Raw genomic sequence first — 16806 nt, forward strand, 5'->3', positions numbered from 1 at the left:
GAATGAGGCGCGTGATGGAAGCAGAGGTCAGAGCCACCTGCTTTTGAGATGGATGAAGCGGCCACAAGCTGAGGGCGGCCACGGCCTCTACCCTGAACGGATGCAGCCCTGCTAACACCTTGAGTTTGGCTCCGTGAGACTCATTTTGGGTTTCTGACCTCCAGAACTATACGAGGATAAACTGTATTGTTTTAAGCCACTAGCCGTACGGTAATTGGTTAGCAGCCGGCGGAGACTGATACAGCCCCCAGCTGCAGGAGCCTCGCCTTCCCCATCACCTTGCCGCTACGGGCTCTCTTGCTTCTGTTCCTGCACTTACCAGTTTGGTGTGAGGCCACATCTCCCAACCCATCTGTCAGCCAGTCCAGAGCTTTCTCTCTCTTTATTTTTTTAAGTTTTAATTTTTTTTTTTAGTAATTTCTACACCCAACATGGGGCTCGAAGGTACGACCCTGAGATCAAGAGTCGCGTGCTCTACCGACTGAGCCAGCCTGGCGCCCCGGCTTTCTCTGCCTTTCGAAGCTCCCTACCATCCCTTCCCAAAGCCTAACTTGCACCCAGGACACACTCAATGAACACTGGTTAAACGTAAATAAATCTGTGTCTTTATTTTTATTTACAGCAGTTGAGAGGAACGGGCTCTTGTTAGCAGTGACTGCTTGCTTCTCCAGCCCGGAAGCCCCGCGGCCGGCTGAGTGCCAGTCAGAAGTGGGGGGCAGCCAGCACATCTGGCCAAAGCAGAGGGGTATTAGGCCTCCTACTGGGACAAGAAGCAGCTCCGGACATCCATGGCAGCCAGAAGGAGACCCACTAAAAACCAGATCCCAGCACGGTGGGCAACAGGCAGAAGGGGAGGATTTCTCTGTGGATTCCAGTAATGGGCTATTCTTGGCATCCCTTGGGGGGAGTGGGGAGGGCCATGCTGGCTTTCTGGGCTCCATGAGAGGGAAGGCGCCCAAGCTCTTAGACCTCTAAAACAACTTAGCTCAGAAAAGACCCAGCCCAGTTCTCATATTTTGCAGCAGGAAAATCTTGGTCCAGAGACGGAAAGCAACTTGCTCGAGGTCACACAGCAATTCTGTTGAGTCTCAAAACAAGCTGAAAGATTCCTGCCCAGCCCTGACTCCAGGAGACCGGGGATCTGGGCGCAGGAGGCTGGCCTCCCTCTGGGTCACGGGACCTCACGGCGGGCTGGCCGGGAGCCCAGGGCAGGTGCAGCCTCACTTGAGATTGTGCTGGCTCTCGCGGTGCCGCCGCAGGTCGACCTTGCGCTGGAAACCCTTGGTGCACAGCTCGCAGCTGAAGGGCTTGAAGCCGGTGTGCTTCCGGCTGTGCGTGATGAGGTTGGAGCTCTGGCTGAAGGCCTTCCCGCACACCTGGCACTTGTGGGGTTTCTCACCTGCGGGGCAGCAAGGAGCGAGTCAGGGCTGTCGGCGCCAGGCCCGCCGCCCCGCTGCCCTGCATTTGTTCGCCAAACTCTGCTATGTGTTATCTCGCGGCCAGCCCACATGCGCTTTAGAAAAGAACTACAAAAGGAAGAGGGGAAAACAACGCCCTCGGGGTTGCACCCTGGTCGGACGGGGACTGGGTCCGGGCCCTCAGTTAACAGCCAAGCAGTGAACGACTGGAGGAATGAATGAATGGAGAATCCACCTGCAAGTCTCACTTGGACCCAGAGATCACACTTTGGCCGTTCCCTTCCCGGCGTTTTTTCTACGCATTAAACGTGTACTTAAGTAGCAGAGCGTCCAGCCCTCTGTGTGGAGGTGTGCGCCTCTCGCTTTGTAACTTAACCCCCCCCCCCCCACCTCGCCCGGCCGAAGCAGAGACCTTTTACCAATGGGAGGGAGGGGGGCGGGGAGCGGCTCTGCTTGGGCCCGTGCGGGCGTGGCCGGGGAACCCCGGCGCCAGACGAGGGGCGGGCGCCTCACCTGTGTGGATGTACGTGTGCTTCTTCATGTCCGACTTCTGGTGGAAACGCTTGCCGCAGAACTGGCAGGGGTAGGGCCTCGTGTCCGAGTGGATGAGCAGGTGCGTGGACAGGGTGGACGAGCGCTTGAAGGCTTTGCCGCACATCCGGCACTCGAAGCTGCGCTCCTGCCGGACGAAACGAGGCCCAGGGGGGTCAGGCGCGGGCGGGGCCTCGAGACCCGGGACTGCCACGCTGGGCGCAGGACCGGGCCCTGCCGGGATCCCCTGAGGAACAGGACACTCGTTGGGGGGACCTCGAGAACGGGTCCTGGAGGAGCAGGACCAAGAGACCCCCATTTCTGCATCCCAAGGGGGGGCTGAGACATGGGGCCGGAGAGGCCTCCTGTGGGTTTTCCCCTGTAATCTTAACAGTATCCCATGCAAAATAAGCCTCAACACACGTTTGTTGACTGACTGATAGATCGACTGATCTGGGGCATGGTCATGGGCTTCGCAGTGCTTTGGTTAAGAGTCTGTATTATTGGGGCACGACTCTGGCTTCTGCCCCTTAGAAGCCGCGTGACCTTAGACAAGTCGTTTAACCTCTAGAGACCCGGTTTCCTCATCTGTACATGAGAACAGCAGTAATGAGCTCAAAGTGTAGAGAGCCGAGCCGGCAACTACTAGCACGTGGTGTGCGTTCACAGTTGGAAGCGCTCATGACTGTATCCTGCCTCTCCAGCCTGAGCTTTTATTGACTCCTGTGTTAGCAACTCGGGTCATTTCTGGTACTTTCCCTGGAATGGAAGGTTCAAGAAGGGCTTAAGTGGGACAAGATGAACGTTTAAGCCTGACCCCAAGATTCTAAAAGTCGGGGGCCTCGAAGCTGAGGACACCTCTTCTGAACACACAGACGGCAGGATCATTTCTGAGCCTCAGAGACATCTCTCTGCCCCCGAAATCCCACCGGGCCAGGAGCCTCTCCCAACAGCACGTGAAGCTGATCTGGTCCATCAGGGAGTGTGTTGGGAAAACTATAACGGAGGCTAGCACTAAAGCATAATTATTCATTATCAAGAACAAATTAAACCATATATTAAATATATATAACATATATGTATTTTAAAAAGAGGATTTGGGGGACCCAGATGAGGGGGTAAAGGACCCTTGATCTGTGTCACCTTCAGAGGCAGGGTGAGAGACCCAGCCATAGCTCTAGGCTTCCTGCGGGAGGCACAGAGCAGGAATGGGAAGGGGGGGGTCCTGGTCTTGGCCAGCTGCCCACCTGGGAGTGGACGTGTGTGTGCTGCTCCAGGCTCACGGCGTGGCCGAAGGTTTTGCCACAGACGTCACAGGCAAAGGGCCGGGTCCCGCTGTGGGAGCGGCGGACATGCACTTCGAGCCCGTGTGGGGTAGAGAACACCTGGGGGCAGGGGGCAGAGCGTGAGGCCACTGGGGGCTGTGGAGAAGGAGATGGGCCTGGGTCCCAAAGCCAGCCCCACCCCCTCCATGCCCAGGCACAGACAGCCATAAAGCAGGAGAAGCACCGGAGTGCTGTGTGTCCTGGGAAGGTCCCTTTCCCTCTCTGTGGCTTGGCTTCCTGTCTAGAAAGTGGGGGCTGTGGGAGCATGTCAAAGGCCCCTCCTGGCCCTAGCTAGAGGCTGAATAGCCTAGGGGTTAAGAGCCAGGAGTTTGCCAGAGCCACGTTTGAATGCTGGTACCGATGTCTACTTGCTGTGCGCTCTTGGGCCAGTGACTCAACCTCACTGAGCTTTTTGTCCGCTTCCCAGGGCTCAAGCATGTCAAGTGCTTCGCACAGGGCTAGCACACAGCCGGGGCTCATGGTCCTCGTCCTCATGGTGAGGACGAGCATGCTGAACCCTCGACCCCACCAAAGGACTCAAGATTCACAGCACAGGGAGCACCCAGCTGCCAGGGAACTGGAGAGGGGACGCACAGCAGGGCCCGCGAGCCCACCCATACCCATACCCAAGTTGCCCACCTTGTTGCACTTGATGCAGTGGTACGTGTCCATGCCCGGGGAGCAGCGGAGGCTGAAGTCCAGGGGCGGCTCAGTGCTGGGCACAAGAGGGCTGCCGTACAGGCTGACGGAGCGCTCGAGGAAGGCAGACTGCATGGTGGAGGGGGCCTGCCGGTAGCTGTGGCCGTAGGACGAGGCCAGGGCATCCCAGGAGAAGCTGGGCTTGTAGAACGGGGGTGAGTCGGACTCCCTGTCCTGGGATCGGGGCATTACAGCAGGGCCCTCTGTGGAGAGTGCGACACGCGTATGGTGGTGATTCATTGATAACTAGGGCACTGCTCCCCACCACTCTCCACCTGATGACCTCATGCTGAGGATTGTGGTGCATAGCCCAAAGTATTACTGTGGGAGAGGGTCTGGGTCTTCACCGTGGCTTCTCAGCTTTTCAGGTCCCCGGCACCTGCAGAGTGCCCACCTCACCCACTGCATTGGCCTGCCCACCACTTCTTCTGACCTGCCACACAGAAGCTCTCATCTGGGAGTGAGCTCCCCGTCCTAGAGGGGTCCAGGCAGAAGCTGGAGAGCCCAGATTGTATCCGGATGGCCTTGTCGATCTTGCCTGACTCCATAACTCCAAGGATCCCTGCTTCCATGAGCCCATCCTCCCTCCATTCCACTTGCACTGGCTGACGGGGAATGGCCAGTGGCCCCGGCCTGGGTACCTGGCACCAAGGCCGTCCTGCTCAGGCTCTGATCCAGCTCCAGCTCTGGCTCCCGTTTGAGGTCAGTCCAGGTCAGGCACTGGTTTGGGAACAGGGTGTTGAGGACGGGATCATTGCTCAGGACCTGGTCTCTGGCCCCTGTGGGGAGACAAGACCATCAGAGACACCAGCTACAGCTCCTAGGAGGATGGGGACCCAGAGACGCACTTGCTGCCATCCCCAGCCGCTCACACGCACGGGCCCTGCCCAGGATGGAGGCCGAAAGCAACGCCCCCGAGGAGAACTCCTGGACCGGTGTTAGTTTTCTGAGCACCCAGCCTCAGCCCTAGATCTTTCCTGAGTCTGGTTAGGACCCACATGTCGGCTGCTAGGGACCAGCTCCGATCCGGATGCTCCCACCATCCCAACGGGTCAGAAGAGACGGGCGCATTCATTCGTTCGTTCAACCAACATTTACTGAGCTTCTGCTCGCAGAAGGGATGCTGCCGCATCCCCAACACAGGGGGCAGGGAGCCCTGGGTGGGTGCCGCAGGGGGCTCTCTGACTCACTGGGGCTGAGGGCAGGAGGCCAGATCGGGTCATCTTCCTGGATGCGGGGCTGGTGGTAGGTATGAGCCTTCTTGCTCTTCACCAGGAAGGAGCGTGGCATGGTAAATGTGCACCCCACACCTGCAAGGGGAGAGGGGGAGAACAGTTAGGAAGGGGCAAGAAGACAGCAGTCTCTGTATTTTAGAGCCTCCTCCTGATATCAGAACCCACTGTCCTGAGTCGAATGGTGTCCCCCAGAAGTTCATGTCTACCTGTGAATGGGATCTTCTGAGGAGATAGGGTCTTTGCAGATTTTACCAACCTAAGATGAGGTCATACTGAGTGAGGGTGGACCCTAAGCCCAGTATGTCCAGGGTTCTTATAAGAAGAGGGACCTTTGGGCACACAGACACAGACACACAGGGAGAACACCATCTGGAGGCGGGAGCAGAGATGGGAGGGACGCGCCCACAAGCCGAGGAGCACCGAGCATCGCTCTCTCCACCAGAAGCCAGGAGAGAGGCACGCGACAAACTCCCTCAGAGCCTCCAGAAGGAACTGGCCTTGCAGACACTTTGATTTGGGATCTCTAGACTCCAGAACCTTGAACGAATAAATTTTGTGTTGTTTTAAGCCACCTGGTTTCTGGTAGTTGGCTACAGTGGCTACAAATCCTAACCTCCCTCCACTACTCCCTTGCTAGGAAACTAATACACCCACCTTCTACAAAATCCCCAGGGTCAGTCTGCTCCTGCCCACATGCCCTGAATCACACTGGGAGCAGAGAAGGAAGGACAGGGGTGGCTTCAAATATGACACGGTGGCCCCGGCATCCAGAAAGCTGCATTTGCGCCCCTGGGGGATCTGCATCCAGAGGCCATGGAAGGGGTGGTCTGAGCTCAGGTTTTGGAGTCAGATGCTCACGGGTTAGAATTCCAGCTCACCCGCTGTGCACTTTGGGGCAGACGCTTAACCTCTCTGGGCCTACTCCCTTTTCTGTAAGGTGCAGCACCCAGGCAGGTAGTGCCGGCGAGTGCATCTTATGTGCTTAGTGCTTACGGGGGGGAGGCGGGGGGGGGCAGGGGAGGCGGGTTGCAACAAAGGGGGCACCTCGATTGAAAGCCACATTACTGCGGCACTGAGGCACCCAGAGCAGGGCTGCCCCTCGTCCGTGGCCTCAGCCCAGAGTCTGGTGCCCAGAGAGGGAGGAGCCTTCTCTCTCTCTCTGAGTGGGGGTGTGGGGGGTTGGAGTTGCATGTGGGGCTCAAGGCCCGAGAGGACTCCCCCATGCCACCCCACTGGGAAGACGGAGGGCATTTTGTGCACATGGAGGAAGAGGCCAATGTCCACCAACTGTAAGAACTAAGCAGTGGGCAGCCCAGCTCAGCTGCATGGTACCGAACCCACCAGTCAGGGGGTGGGGGAAGACACGGAGGACCAAGTCAGGAAAAGGACATGCCCTTGGTGCTGGGCGGGGGTCGGTGGCGTGGTAGAGCCAGACCAGCCTGAACACCTTGACACCCCTGGCTTGGCGTGAGAAGAGCATCTCCTGCCCCTCGAGGCTCCTTGTGCTCAGCCCGTGAGGCTCCCCCGAGGGCTCCTGGGAGACAGAGAACATCTGAGTGGTCCTCTCTCCTCTCCACCACCCCAGGCCAGGCCCAGGCAGGAGTTCAGGAAATACTTCGTCAGTGGCATTGCTGGTGGCTCCTCTGTGGGTCCCATTCCCAGGCCTCAGAGCCGGGGCCCCCTTCCACAGGCCAGCCGCCATGCAGGGCTGCAGGGATGATAGGGCCAAGCGCGGGAAAGGGATTACAGCTGCTCCAACAAGAGCCAGGGCTGGGTGATAAGGCCAAGGCGAGGAGCGGCTGTGCGGAGGGAGATTAGAGAGGGCAGCTTGGAGCCCTGCCTTTGGAGCAGGCGCAGGGAGTCACCCCTTCCCCCAGGGTGACCCCAAGCCAGGCAGAGGCCCCCAGCTGTGCCCAGGCCTGCCTGCCCCTCACCAGAGCCCCCAGGGCATCAGGAGTCTGGTGAGGCCACTCCACCCTGGGCAGTCCTAGGGCCTGCCCTCCTCACCATAGGCCTCAGTGTCCAGATCTGCTAAACGGGCATCACAAGCCACCTTCCTGCCATTGTTGGGCAGAAAGGACCTCTACTACAAACAAGTGTGCAAAGTGCTCGGCGTAGCGCTGGGGCTGCAGGAGCACTGAGCAGGTGGTGGCCTCACAGCCCGCGGAAGGAGAAGCTTCAGGAAGGCTGGCACAGCCCACGCCCTGTCCTGTCTGGCCGCATCTCCAGTACCCTGCCCAGAGCAGGTGCGCTCCGAGGACAGGGATGAGCCCGGGACCAGGAGCAGGGACATGCTCCAGGCCCTTTCCCTCTGGGATCTGAAATGAAGAGGTGGGACTTGAAGGCTCTGGGGTCCAGTCCAGCCATCAGATTTTGCCCTCCCAAGGCTTGCCTGGCCTGCTGTCTCCCCCAGGCTTGTCGGGAAGCCTGCCGTGGCCTTATCTGCCAGGGGCAGTCTTCCTCTGCCTCCTCCCCTCCCCCAGGGCTCCTCTCACCACTCCCCCTTCCCCCTTCTAACTCTTGGGTCCAGGAATCCCCTGGGGAGGCCAGACCCTGGGCAGAGCCAGAGGAGACCCCCCACACACACCCCCTACAGGAGAGGCGGGGGCTGCGTGCTTTTGCCTTTTGTTCTGGGGGAGCCTCCAAGGGCCACGGTCTCTCTATCAAAAGATGATCTATTATTTTTTACATAGTATTTTAGTAGTAAGCCAACGAGAACCAAAGGTCGGCATGAAACTGCTGGAATGCCAGGAGATACTTCTTGCAGCCAGAATCTGCGTAGCCTTAGCTCCGTGAGTTTGGACCTGGGAGCTGAGGGGCTACTGCCCCATTTCACAGAGGAGGAACGAGGCTTGGAGACTGGCTCATGATCCCAGGCTGCCCGCCGCCCCCCGCCCCGCCCCGCCCCGCCGCCCCCCGCCCCGCCGCCCCCCGCCCCGCCCCGCCCCGGCCTCTATACTCTCAACTGTCAGACACGCGGTGGGCACTCGGGGCGGAGGCAAGTGCGCAGACAGGCTAAGGAAGGTGTCTAGAGCTCCCTGGTGTGCGTTACGCCATGAAAACTGACACCCATGGGGGCATTGTCTTCCGGGCTCACAGGGTAAACTGAGGCTGAGGGAGGAAAGTGGCTCATCCAGGCCTTGTGTTCCTGTCTTGCTGGGACCTGACTCCTGGCCCAGGGCTCTGCCCATCAGCACCTGTGGTCTTTCCAGCTACCCATGAAGACAACCTGCCTGGAGCAGGGAGGGAAGGCTGGTTGGTGGGGCAAGATGATGGCAAAATCAAATTCCTTTGAATTCTGTCTTTTCTAGAACCCAGAAGTTCCACATGGGTTCCTGGAGAGTTTTGCGGGGAGAGGTCGGAGAGAAAGACCTCCTTCAGGAAGCTCTGTTGTTCCCTTGGGCTCAGAGCCTGAGGACACCATAGAGGTCAACTGGTTAGGAGTCAGGACAACATAGTCCCAGCTTCCGGGGTCCCTGGCTGGAGGAAAGCGACTCTCAGGGCCCACTCTAGGGATCCCCTTCAGAGCCCCCAGTTTCCCTCCCTCTCCCTCTCTAGAATGTTCTGTCCACCAAGCCCGGTAGAATGGCACAGCCAACCCCATGGCTTTAAGCCTTCAAGCTCCCCGTGGGGGCCCAACACACCAGGAGAACTTCCTTTTGGCCCCTGTTAGCAGAGTTAAAAAAAAAAAACAAAAAAAACAGGAACCAATCACCTATACTGTAGTTAATTAACAACCACACCGTTTTGATTCACACGGACCGTTCTGAGAAAGAGCTCAGAGCAGAGATTGTGAAAGAACCCTAAGATTTCTTCATGAAACAGAGGCCTTGATGGTATCGACCTCCGGAAAGAGACTTTCTGTTAACATCTCTTCCAAACCCTCCATCCCGATAGAGGGTGCTCTGACCCCGAGTCAGAATCTCGGCCCCGCACCTCTACGTCCAGGTGGACTCGAAGCCACAGCCTGGTGACTTCCACATAACGGGGCGCCACGGACCTCCCGTGGGGCTGAGTCTGATTTTGTGACCTTGAGCTTGACCACGTCGGCCTCCAACCTGGGGCTTGGTTTTCCTATCTCTCAAAAGGGACCGTTGGACTAAGAGATTTCTAAACTTCCCTTTTGCTCTAAAATCCCATGCACAGTTTGTTGACCTTCACCGAAGGACTGACCTGTCTTGACTAAGAACCTCATCACTCGGGTTCCCTTTTTGGGAGGGTTGGGTAAGACTGTTGTTTCTCAGAGTCAGTGACAGAGGACCCTTTGGACTTCCTTTATGTTTAAAGACGTGACTCAAACAACATACAAACAACAACAACGAAAAAAAACCCTTTCCATGTAGCAGTTAAGGGAAATGGGCCTGTTTCATGTTAGGGGCCCCGGCAGAAAGGGGTCGTTATTTTTATTTGAAACCTGCAAGCAATTCTCAAATGCTCTTCCTAAGTTCAGAGACTGCAGTGTCACACGTGAGTGAATCAACTTCTGAGCTTATACCCAAAAGAATTGAAAGCAAGGACTCAGACGTATTTGTACACCCAAATTCACAGCAGCATGATTCACGATAACCAAAAGATGTACGCAACCCGAGTGTCCATCAGCAGATGATGGAGAAACAAAACGTGGCATATCCATACAATGGAACATTATTCAGCCTGAAAAAGGAAGGATGTGCTGACACAGGCTACAACATGGATGAATCTTGAGGACCCCATGTAAGGGAAATAAGCCAGTCACAAAAAGATGAATGCTGTAGGACTCCCCAATTATATGAGGTCCCTAGAGAAGTCGGATTCATAGAGACAGAAAGGACAGTGGTGAGAGCCAAGGGCCGGAGGACGGGAAAGGGAGGGGAGTTCATGTTTAATGGGGACAGAGTTTCAGTTTGAAAAGATGAAGAAAGTTCTGGAGGTGGACGGTGGTGACGGTTGCCCAACATTATGAATGCGTTTAATGGTACAGAACTGTAAACTTAAAAATGATTAAAATGGTCACTTTCCAGTCATGTGTATTTTACATGTATTTTACACTCATTTCAAAAATGAGTGAACAAAACATTTCCTGGACATTTCTGAATTGGAGCAGCTCCCGTTGGTTTGAATTCCTGAAAGCAAATGAACAACAACAACAACAAAAACCTCCCTCTAATTTAAGGAGGGGGTAAGGTTTTTTTGTTGTTTCTGAAAAGGGATGAAATCATATGTGGTCAGGCTATTTTCCCAGGGGCGACAGGTCCCAGAATCTTCGAGAGTCCTTGTGCTCTCCAAAAGGACCCCAACCTCACCTGCCCTCCTGAAAGCCTCGAGAAAATGTTCTGCACTCGTTTTGAGTAACTCCATCCATCAAACCCAAGGCAGATATGGCTTTCTGATGCTCCCCAGGCACCTTCTGCAGGGAAACCAGCATTCTGACCCCCCCATCCTGATTTGGAAGACACCTGACACATCTCCTTATTAAAAGAGTCCCTTGTGGGGCGCCTGGGTGGCTCGGTCCTTAAGCATCTGCCTTCGGCTCAGGTCATGATCCCAGGGTCCTGGGGTGGAGCCCCGCATCGGGCTCCCTGCTCAGCGGGAAGGCTGCTTCGCTTCTCCCTCTCCCACTCCCCCTGCTTGTGTTCACTCTCTCGCTGTGTCTTGCTTTCTGTCAAGTAAATAAAATCTTAAAAAATAAATAAATAAAATAAAAGAGTCCCTTGTGCACCACCTCTGAGGACAAGAGACTCGCCACCTCACTAAGACTGAAACCTTCTACCCATTCATTGCCTACTGATAACTATTCAGGAGGTGTGAGCCTCCATGGGCAGGTGCATCTTAGCTAGCTGCTGTCAGATCCACGTTCAGAGCCTGCAAATTAATTTGCCCCCTCCAGGAAACTCATGAAAGCTGCAGACCTTCCCCACAGAAAAATGTATACAAGCAAATATCCACAGCTATTCTATAGACTCCCCTCTTAACAAGCCTTACTTTAGAGCCGGCACCAGATGCCCAGACTCTAAACTTGGTCTTTTATTCCCAAATTAGGTAGAAAAGACTGAGAAACCACCTGCCCTTCTGCAGCCCTCTTGTTCCTGGAGGCCGGGGGCTGGGGGTGGTGGACAAGGCACTTTCCCTTCTCCCCTCACGGGGCTCTGGATGGGAGGGCACTCACTCTCAAAGTGCCCCAGGAACTTGGGTGAAGGGCACTGGGGAGTGTGGGATGCTGGGGGTAGAACTTCCCTCGGAGTCCTCTCAATTTCACTCTAATTTTATAGACAAGGGAAGCTCAGGGTGAAGAGGGGACAGGGCCACACTAAGCCAGGTGCCTGAATGAGTGTTGCCCCACATTCTGCCCAGGTCCCTGGGAGAGCTGGGTTTGCGGGTATGACCTCGCACACACAGGTGATCACCGTCAGACCCAACCGGGTTTTGGAAAGGCCGTTTATGCACAGTTGGCAGAGGGCGGAACTCCTATAGGGCTCTGCCCCCCACCACCGCCTGTCTGCTGGGTTCAAGGGCTGAAAGCTGCATCCTGTGGAAGAGATACCCCAGTCCACCTAATTCTTCCTGTAACTGCCAAAGGGCCTGGGTGACCTGCCTGGAAACAATCTAAGTCAGATATGCAAATTGAAAAAGAAGAGGCCGGAATGACAGCACTCACCTGTCCCTAGCTCTGCCGTCTGGTCCTGGATGCAGTCTTGGTCTTGGTGGGAACCTCCCAGCCTCTGGGGATCGGCTCCACTCTGTCAACCTCGGACTCTCTGCTCAAATAGATACTTCTTCTTTCTCTCTCTCTCTCTCTCTCTCTCTCACTCTCTCTGGTTTTTTTTTTCCCCCTCTTCTGTTCCCCTCCTTGATTTTCAATCTGATTATTTGTGTCAAAATCTGGCGGTGAAGGAACAGCCAATAGAGAGCGCCCGAGCGCGGGGCTGCATTTGCTTATCAAAGCTTCCCCGGCTCCGACTTCGGGCTCTTGCCAGCCCTCCACCCGGGGAGCCGCGCTCTGCCCCGGGACATTCTAACTAACGCCTCCTGGAAGAGGAAAGGATGGCTAAATCATTCCGTTTTTAAACTTAAATTTAAAACACTTATATACTTGATTTTGCATAAACTCTTTCGTCTTTCCTTCCTTCCTCTGTCTCTGTCTCTCCCCCTCCAACCCGAGCCAGGAGCACTCTGCTCCAAAGCCACGGCAGACCGCTCTTAGAGAGGTCCCTCTTGTCCTTGCAGAAAAGCCGAATTCACGCTTCCCCAGCCTTGACCCCAGAAGAGGTGAAGGAGAAGCCCAGGTGCTTCCCAGCGTCAGTGAGCCGCTCAGCCCGCTCAGCCCCGCGGCAGGTGCATTCCGGGTCTGTCCCAGACCCTGCATGTGCCGCCATCTAGCGGCCGCGGAGGAGACGGGGGAGGCCCACGGTCGGTCACAGGCACAGCCAGGCTCGGACATCACATCCCGCTTGGCACGGAGCCCCATCCCCCGATCCCCCACCTTTTCCCTCCTTTGCCCCGCAAGCCTGATTTATTTCAGGAGGATTTGCATAAGAGGAGAACTCACAGAACAGAGTACTGTTAGCCTGATTTGCATGCTCTTCCAGCCCAGCGCTGGAGAGATTATGTTTCCCTCATAAAGAAAACAAGTTTGGCGACATGAAGCCCCAACTTAAACTGCAGGTCCGGGGCCCCCGACATGAGGAGAAAGGGGGTTTTGGACGAGGCTCCTCTGCGGCTACGCCCCCAGCCTGGAGGTCAGATGGGCCTGCGCAATGCTGCGGGGGCGGGGTCCCAACCATCACCCTCAGCCCTTGGACTCTCCTTGGTGGAGAGAGAGTGTGGGAACATCTGGACTATTCTTTGGATGTTCCACATTGCCAACAGTCAACTGGAACTGTTTGTCATTATGCAGAAAACTTAGAATCCAAGGCCATTTGGGAAAAAAAATCCCATTTCTTCCCATTCTCCCTCCATTATGTAGGCACATCCATGTTTTGCTTATCAGGTCTTTCTTCTTCCACTGGCTCTTGTTTTATTTAAGTGCCTCCCAAATTCTCTTGCGGGTCTTATGAACATATTTAATGGTTTTGCAGCTTTTAATGGCTTACCTTACCAACGACTTTCTTCATTTGGGGCATATCGTGGTTTGGGGTAAAGCTGCCGAATTGGGTACGTGCTACTCTGGGGTTCTGATCCCACTTGGGGTCTTTATCTTTCTCCTTTAGTAACCGATGCAGAGACTCCCTTGCTAGGCCAGGACCCCAGCCTGGAAGTGAAAGCAGGCCTTCTCTGGAGCCACCTGGACCCCTCTCTGGGAGGGCAGTCCAGTCACCTGGACACACCTTGCAGCCTGGAACCACCATGCAGCATCAGGCAGGCCTTTGTGGCCTGAAACCTCCCAGTCTCGGGGTCCCCTCCAACACTACTCCCTTTATTTATTTTTATTTTTTTAAAGATTTTATTTATTTATTTGACAGAGACACAGCAGGAGAGGGAACACAAGTAGGGGGAGTGGGAGAGGGAGAAGCAGGCTTCCCTCGGAGCAGGGAGCCCGATGCGGGGCTCGATCCCGGGACCCTGGGATCATGACCTGAGCTGAAGGCAGATGCTTAACGACTGAGCCACCCAGGCGCCCCATCACTACTCTCTTTAGTACGCAGCCCTGGAGAAGAAGTGTCTTCGATTAGCCCCTCCCAAGTACTAAATGACTGCGGGCATCCTTGTGCCAGTTCATTCATTCATTTATTCAAGTTACTACTGGAACCTGTCCTGCTCCAGGTTCCTCCTTCTTCCCTCTGCCTCCTGCCTTCCTCCCTGTCTTAGTCATCTCGGGCTGCCATAACCAAATACCACAGACCAGGTGACTTAAACAACATTTATTTCTTGCCGAGACCAGGAAGTCCAAGATCAAGGTGCTGGCAGATTCTGTTTCTGGTGAGGACAAGCTTCTTGATTTGCAGCAGGCCACCTCCTTGCTGAGTCCTCACTTGGGAGAGAGGCAGATGGAGAGGGAGGGAGGGACGGAGTGAGGGATGGAGGGAGAGAAAAAGAGAGAGAGTGAGTGAGTGAGAGAGAGCTTAAGCTCTGGCTTCTGTTCCTTTTCTTATAAGGACACTAATTCCATCATGGAGGCCCCATCCTCAAGACCTCATCTAACCTAATTACCTAGCAAAGGCCTCACCTCCAAATACCGTCACACTTCAACATGAATTTTGGGAGATAAAAGCCTTCAGTCTATAACTCAGCTAATACATGTTTATTGAGTGCCTGCTAGGTACCAGATGCTGGGGTTTCCAACAAGAACCAGATGGGAGCCATCGTGAGTGCCTTCCTGGTCTAGCAGGTGGGACAGAGTACCCTGAAATTTACAAACTGGGCTGATAAGTGCTGTGATGTAATCATGGTATGCAAAGGAGCACAGGTTTTTTTTTTTTTTAAGATTTGTTTATTTATTTATTTATTTGACACAGAGAGAGAGACAGCGGGAGAAGGAACACAAGCAGGGGGAATGGGAGAGGGAGAAGCAGGCTTCCCGAAGAGCAGGGAGCCCAATGCAGGGCTCGATCCCAGGACCCCGGGATCATGACCTGAGCCGAAGGCAGACGCTTAACAACTGAGCCACCCAGGTGCCCCTGCAAAGAAGCACAATGAAATGAATGCAGACTTGGAAAGTAATGAGAGTTAATGAAGCTAATGGAAGTGACACCTAGGCTGATGCCAGGCTGACTTGGTTGGAAGGAGGAAAGTAGGGAAGAATGTCTAAAAAGAACAGCGTGTGCAAAGAGCTGGAGGCAGGACCTTCGGGGAATTGACAACAGCCAAGTTCAGTACGGGTGGATGGTAAAGGGCAGAAGAAGGGGAGGGAGAGATGAACCTAGAGAGGAAAGAAGGAGCACAATCAGGAAGATTCCTCCCTGATTTTAAAACCTTCAATCATTTCCCTTTACCTAACAGGACACAAAATTCCGCTTCGGAGCTCGGCATTCAGTGTTTTTCACAGTGTCAGATCTCTTTCAAATGACAGCATTTTCTCTGATGTAACGTGCAGAAACCCAACTTATACCAGTTTAATAACAACAACAAAACAATTCCGGCTTCAGGCATGGCTGGATCCAGATGCTCAGATGACGTTCTCTGAATCTCATTTGTTCCTGCCTCAGGACATTTGCATTTGTTGTCCCCTCTGCCTGGATGGCCTAACTTCCAGATCTCCCCATGGCTGACTCATTCAGGTCTCAGCTGCAGTGTCACCTCGGCGGACAGACTTCCTTGGCCATTAACTAAAGCAGGACCCTCCCACCCCAGCCACTTTCAGGCCCATCATCCTACCCTTTGCTCTTCTTGCCAATCATAATTATCTGAAAATGTTCTGTTGATTTATTACCTTTTTATTGATCTCTTGTTTGGCCTGACTGCCCACAGGGAATGTAAGCAGCAGAAGAGCAGGGGTGGCGTTTGCCTGGCTCCCAGCCGAGTCTCCAAGGCTGACAACAGTGTATGGTAGACACTCGTGATGTTTTTACAGAGTGAATGAATGAATCCGTGCATGCATCATTCTCTCTCCATCTCTCAGCTTTCCTTTCTTCTCTGGGGCTGCGATCGCCAACACCGTCAGCCGTAGTCTATCATCTTAGAAACACCGGTGGAAAGCAAGCCCCTTCCTCCGTAGTTTGAACAGGAAGCCCCAGAATGACTCTGATTGGCCCAGCCCAGTCACAAGGCATCACCCCTGCACCAATCACAGTGGCCGCTGGGAGGGATATGGGTGTCTCATTGGCCAGGACTGCCCAAACCTCGAAGAGGCAGGGTTGAGTTTGGGGAGGAAAGAGCAGTTGTCACTACGTAGAGTAAGGCCACATAGGTGTTTGGGCCACGGCTTCCACTTTCCAAGTGTCTTCTTATTGTCGCCTGAATATGCCGCGTTCTTTCCCGCTGGAAACCAAATCCCAGCCCCTGCCTTTGCCCTTCCTGTTCCCCATGTCCAGGACGTTCTTCTCTTCAGTCTCCTCCTTTGCAGCCCAGTTCTGCTTGCACCTCCTTCAGGAAGCCTTCCCAGATGCCCGCAATCCCTGGGGCCACCCATGCAGCCCTTGGAGTCTTTGTCAGCGGGCACTCAGTTGCTTCTCGATGGGATCAGCAACTACCTTTGGGTGGGAATGCTACGCGTCCTCTCGTGGCACACACTGACCTCGGTGATGTGGCCGAATAAGCGAGAGCAGCTGCTAGAGCCTGGCAGTGTGCAGAGCCCCTACCCCCCGTGATGATACCCCAGGCAAGTGCAGGCGGGCTCAGCAAGCGGCGAGGGAGAAGAGGGGGTGCTGTGCTGGGCGGGCGGCAGCAGGGTCCAGGCTGCGGTCCCAGCACCAGCTAGCATTGGCTGTGTGACCCTGGGCACCTTTCTGGCCTTGGCTTAGAATGGCCACAGAATGAAGAATGCAACAAACATGAGCTGAGTCCACCCATCCCGGAACTTGAGGATGGACTGGGTGGTCCTCACCCTGGAGTTGGGGGTGCCCAGCTGGCCGCTGCGCCCCTGGGCCATCTTCCTCTGCCAGAAGAGCTCCCATTCTCTGCCCCGCTGCGACTCCGTCGTTTTGGGGGGGGAGATTGTGGAGCTCTTTCCCAGCCCAAGCTCCT

At 55.1% G+C, this 16806-nt stretch overlaps 1 protein-coding gene across 1 annotated transcript; it reads right to left on the bottom strand.

The window, feature by feature from the left end:
• Window positions 1–643: 643 nt before the first annotated feature.
• GFI1B (growth factor independent 1B transcriptional repressor) lies at window positions 644–11973 on the bottom strand. Its single transcript, XM_027616544.2, has 7 exons — window positions 11843–11973; window positions 5164–5283; window positions 4615–4752; window positions 3914–4176; window positions 3197–3334; window positions 1932–2097; window positions 644–1399 (listed from the first exon to the last, which is right to left on the bottom strand). The coding sequence occupies exons 2-7, from the start codon at window positions 5261–5263 to the stop codon at window positions 1221–1223; spliced, it is 984 nt and encodes a 327-aa protein (XP_027472345.1). The 5' UTR covers window positions 5264–5283; window positions 11843–11973; the 3' UTR covers window positions 644–1220.
• Window positions 11974–16806: the final 4833 nt, after the last annotated feature.

Source organism: Zalophus californianus, chromosome 13 (genome assembly GCF_009762305.2).
Source record: "Zalophus californianus isolate mZalCal1 chromosome 13, mZalCal1.pri.v2, whole genome shotgun sequence".
In the NCBI taxonomy this organism is placed as follows: Eukaryota; Metazoa; Chordata; class Mammalia; order Carnivora; family Otariidae; genus Zalophus; species Zalophus californianus.

Excerpts from the sequence above, each read along its gene's own strand:
- GFI1B (XM_027616544.2), bottom strand. The coding sequence starts at position 5,263 with ATGCCACGCTCCTTCCTGGTGAAGAGCAAGAAGGCTCATACCTACCAC. Across the intron at positions 2,098-3,196 it reads ACACACACGTCCACTCCCAG|GAGCGCAGCTTCGAGTGCCG; the intron begins GTGGGCAGCTGG and ends TTCGTCCGGCAG. Across the intron at positions 1,400-1,931 it reads GCACACGTACATCCACACAG|GTGAGAAACCCCACAAGTGC; the intron begins GTGAGGCGCCCG and ends GCTGCCCCGCAG.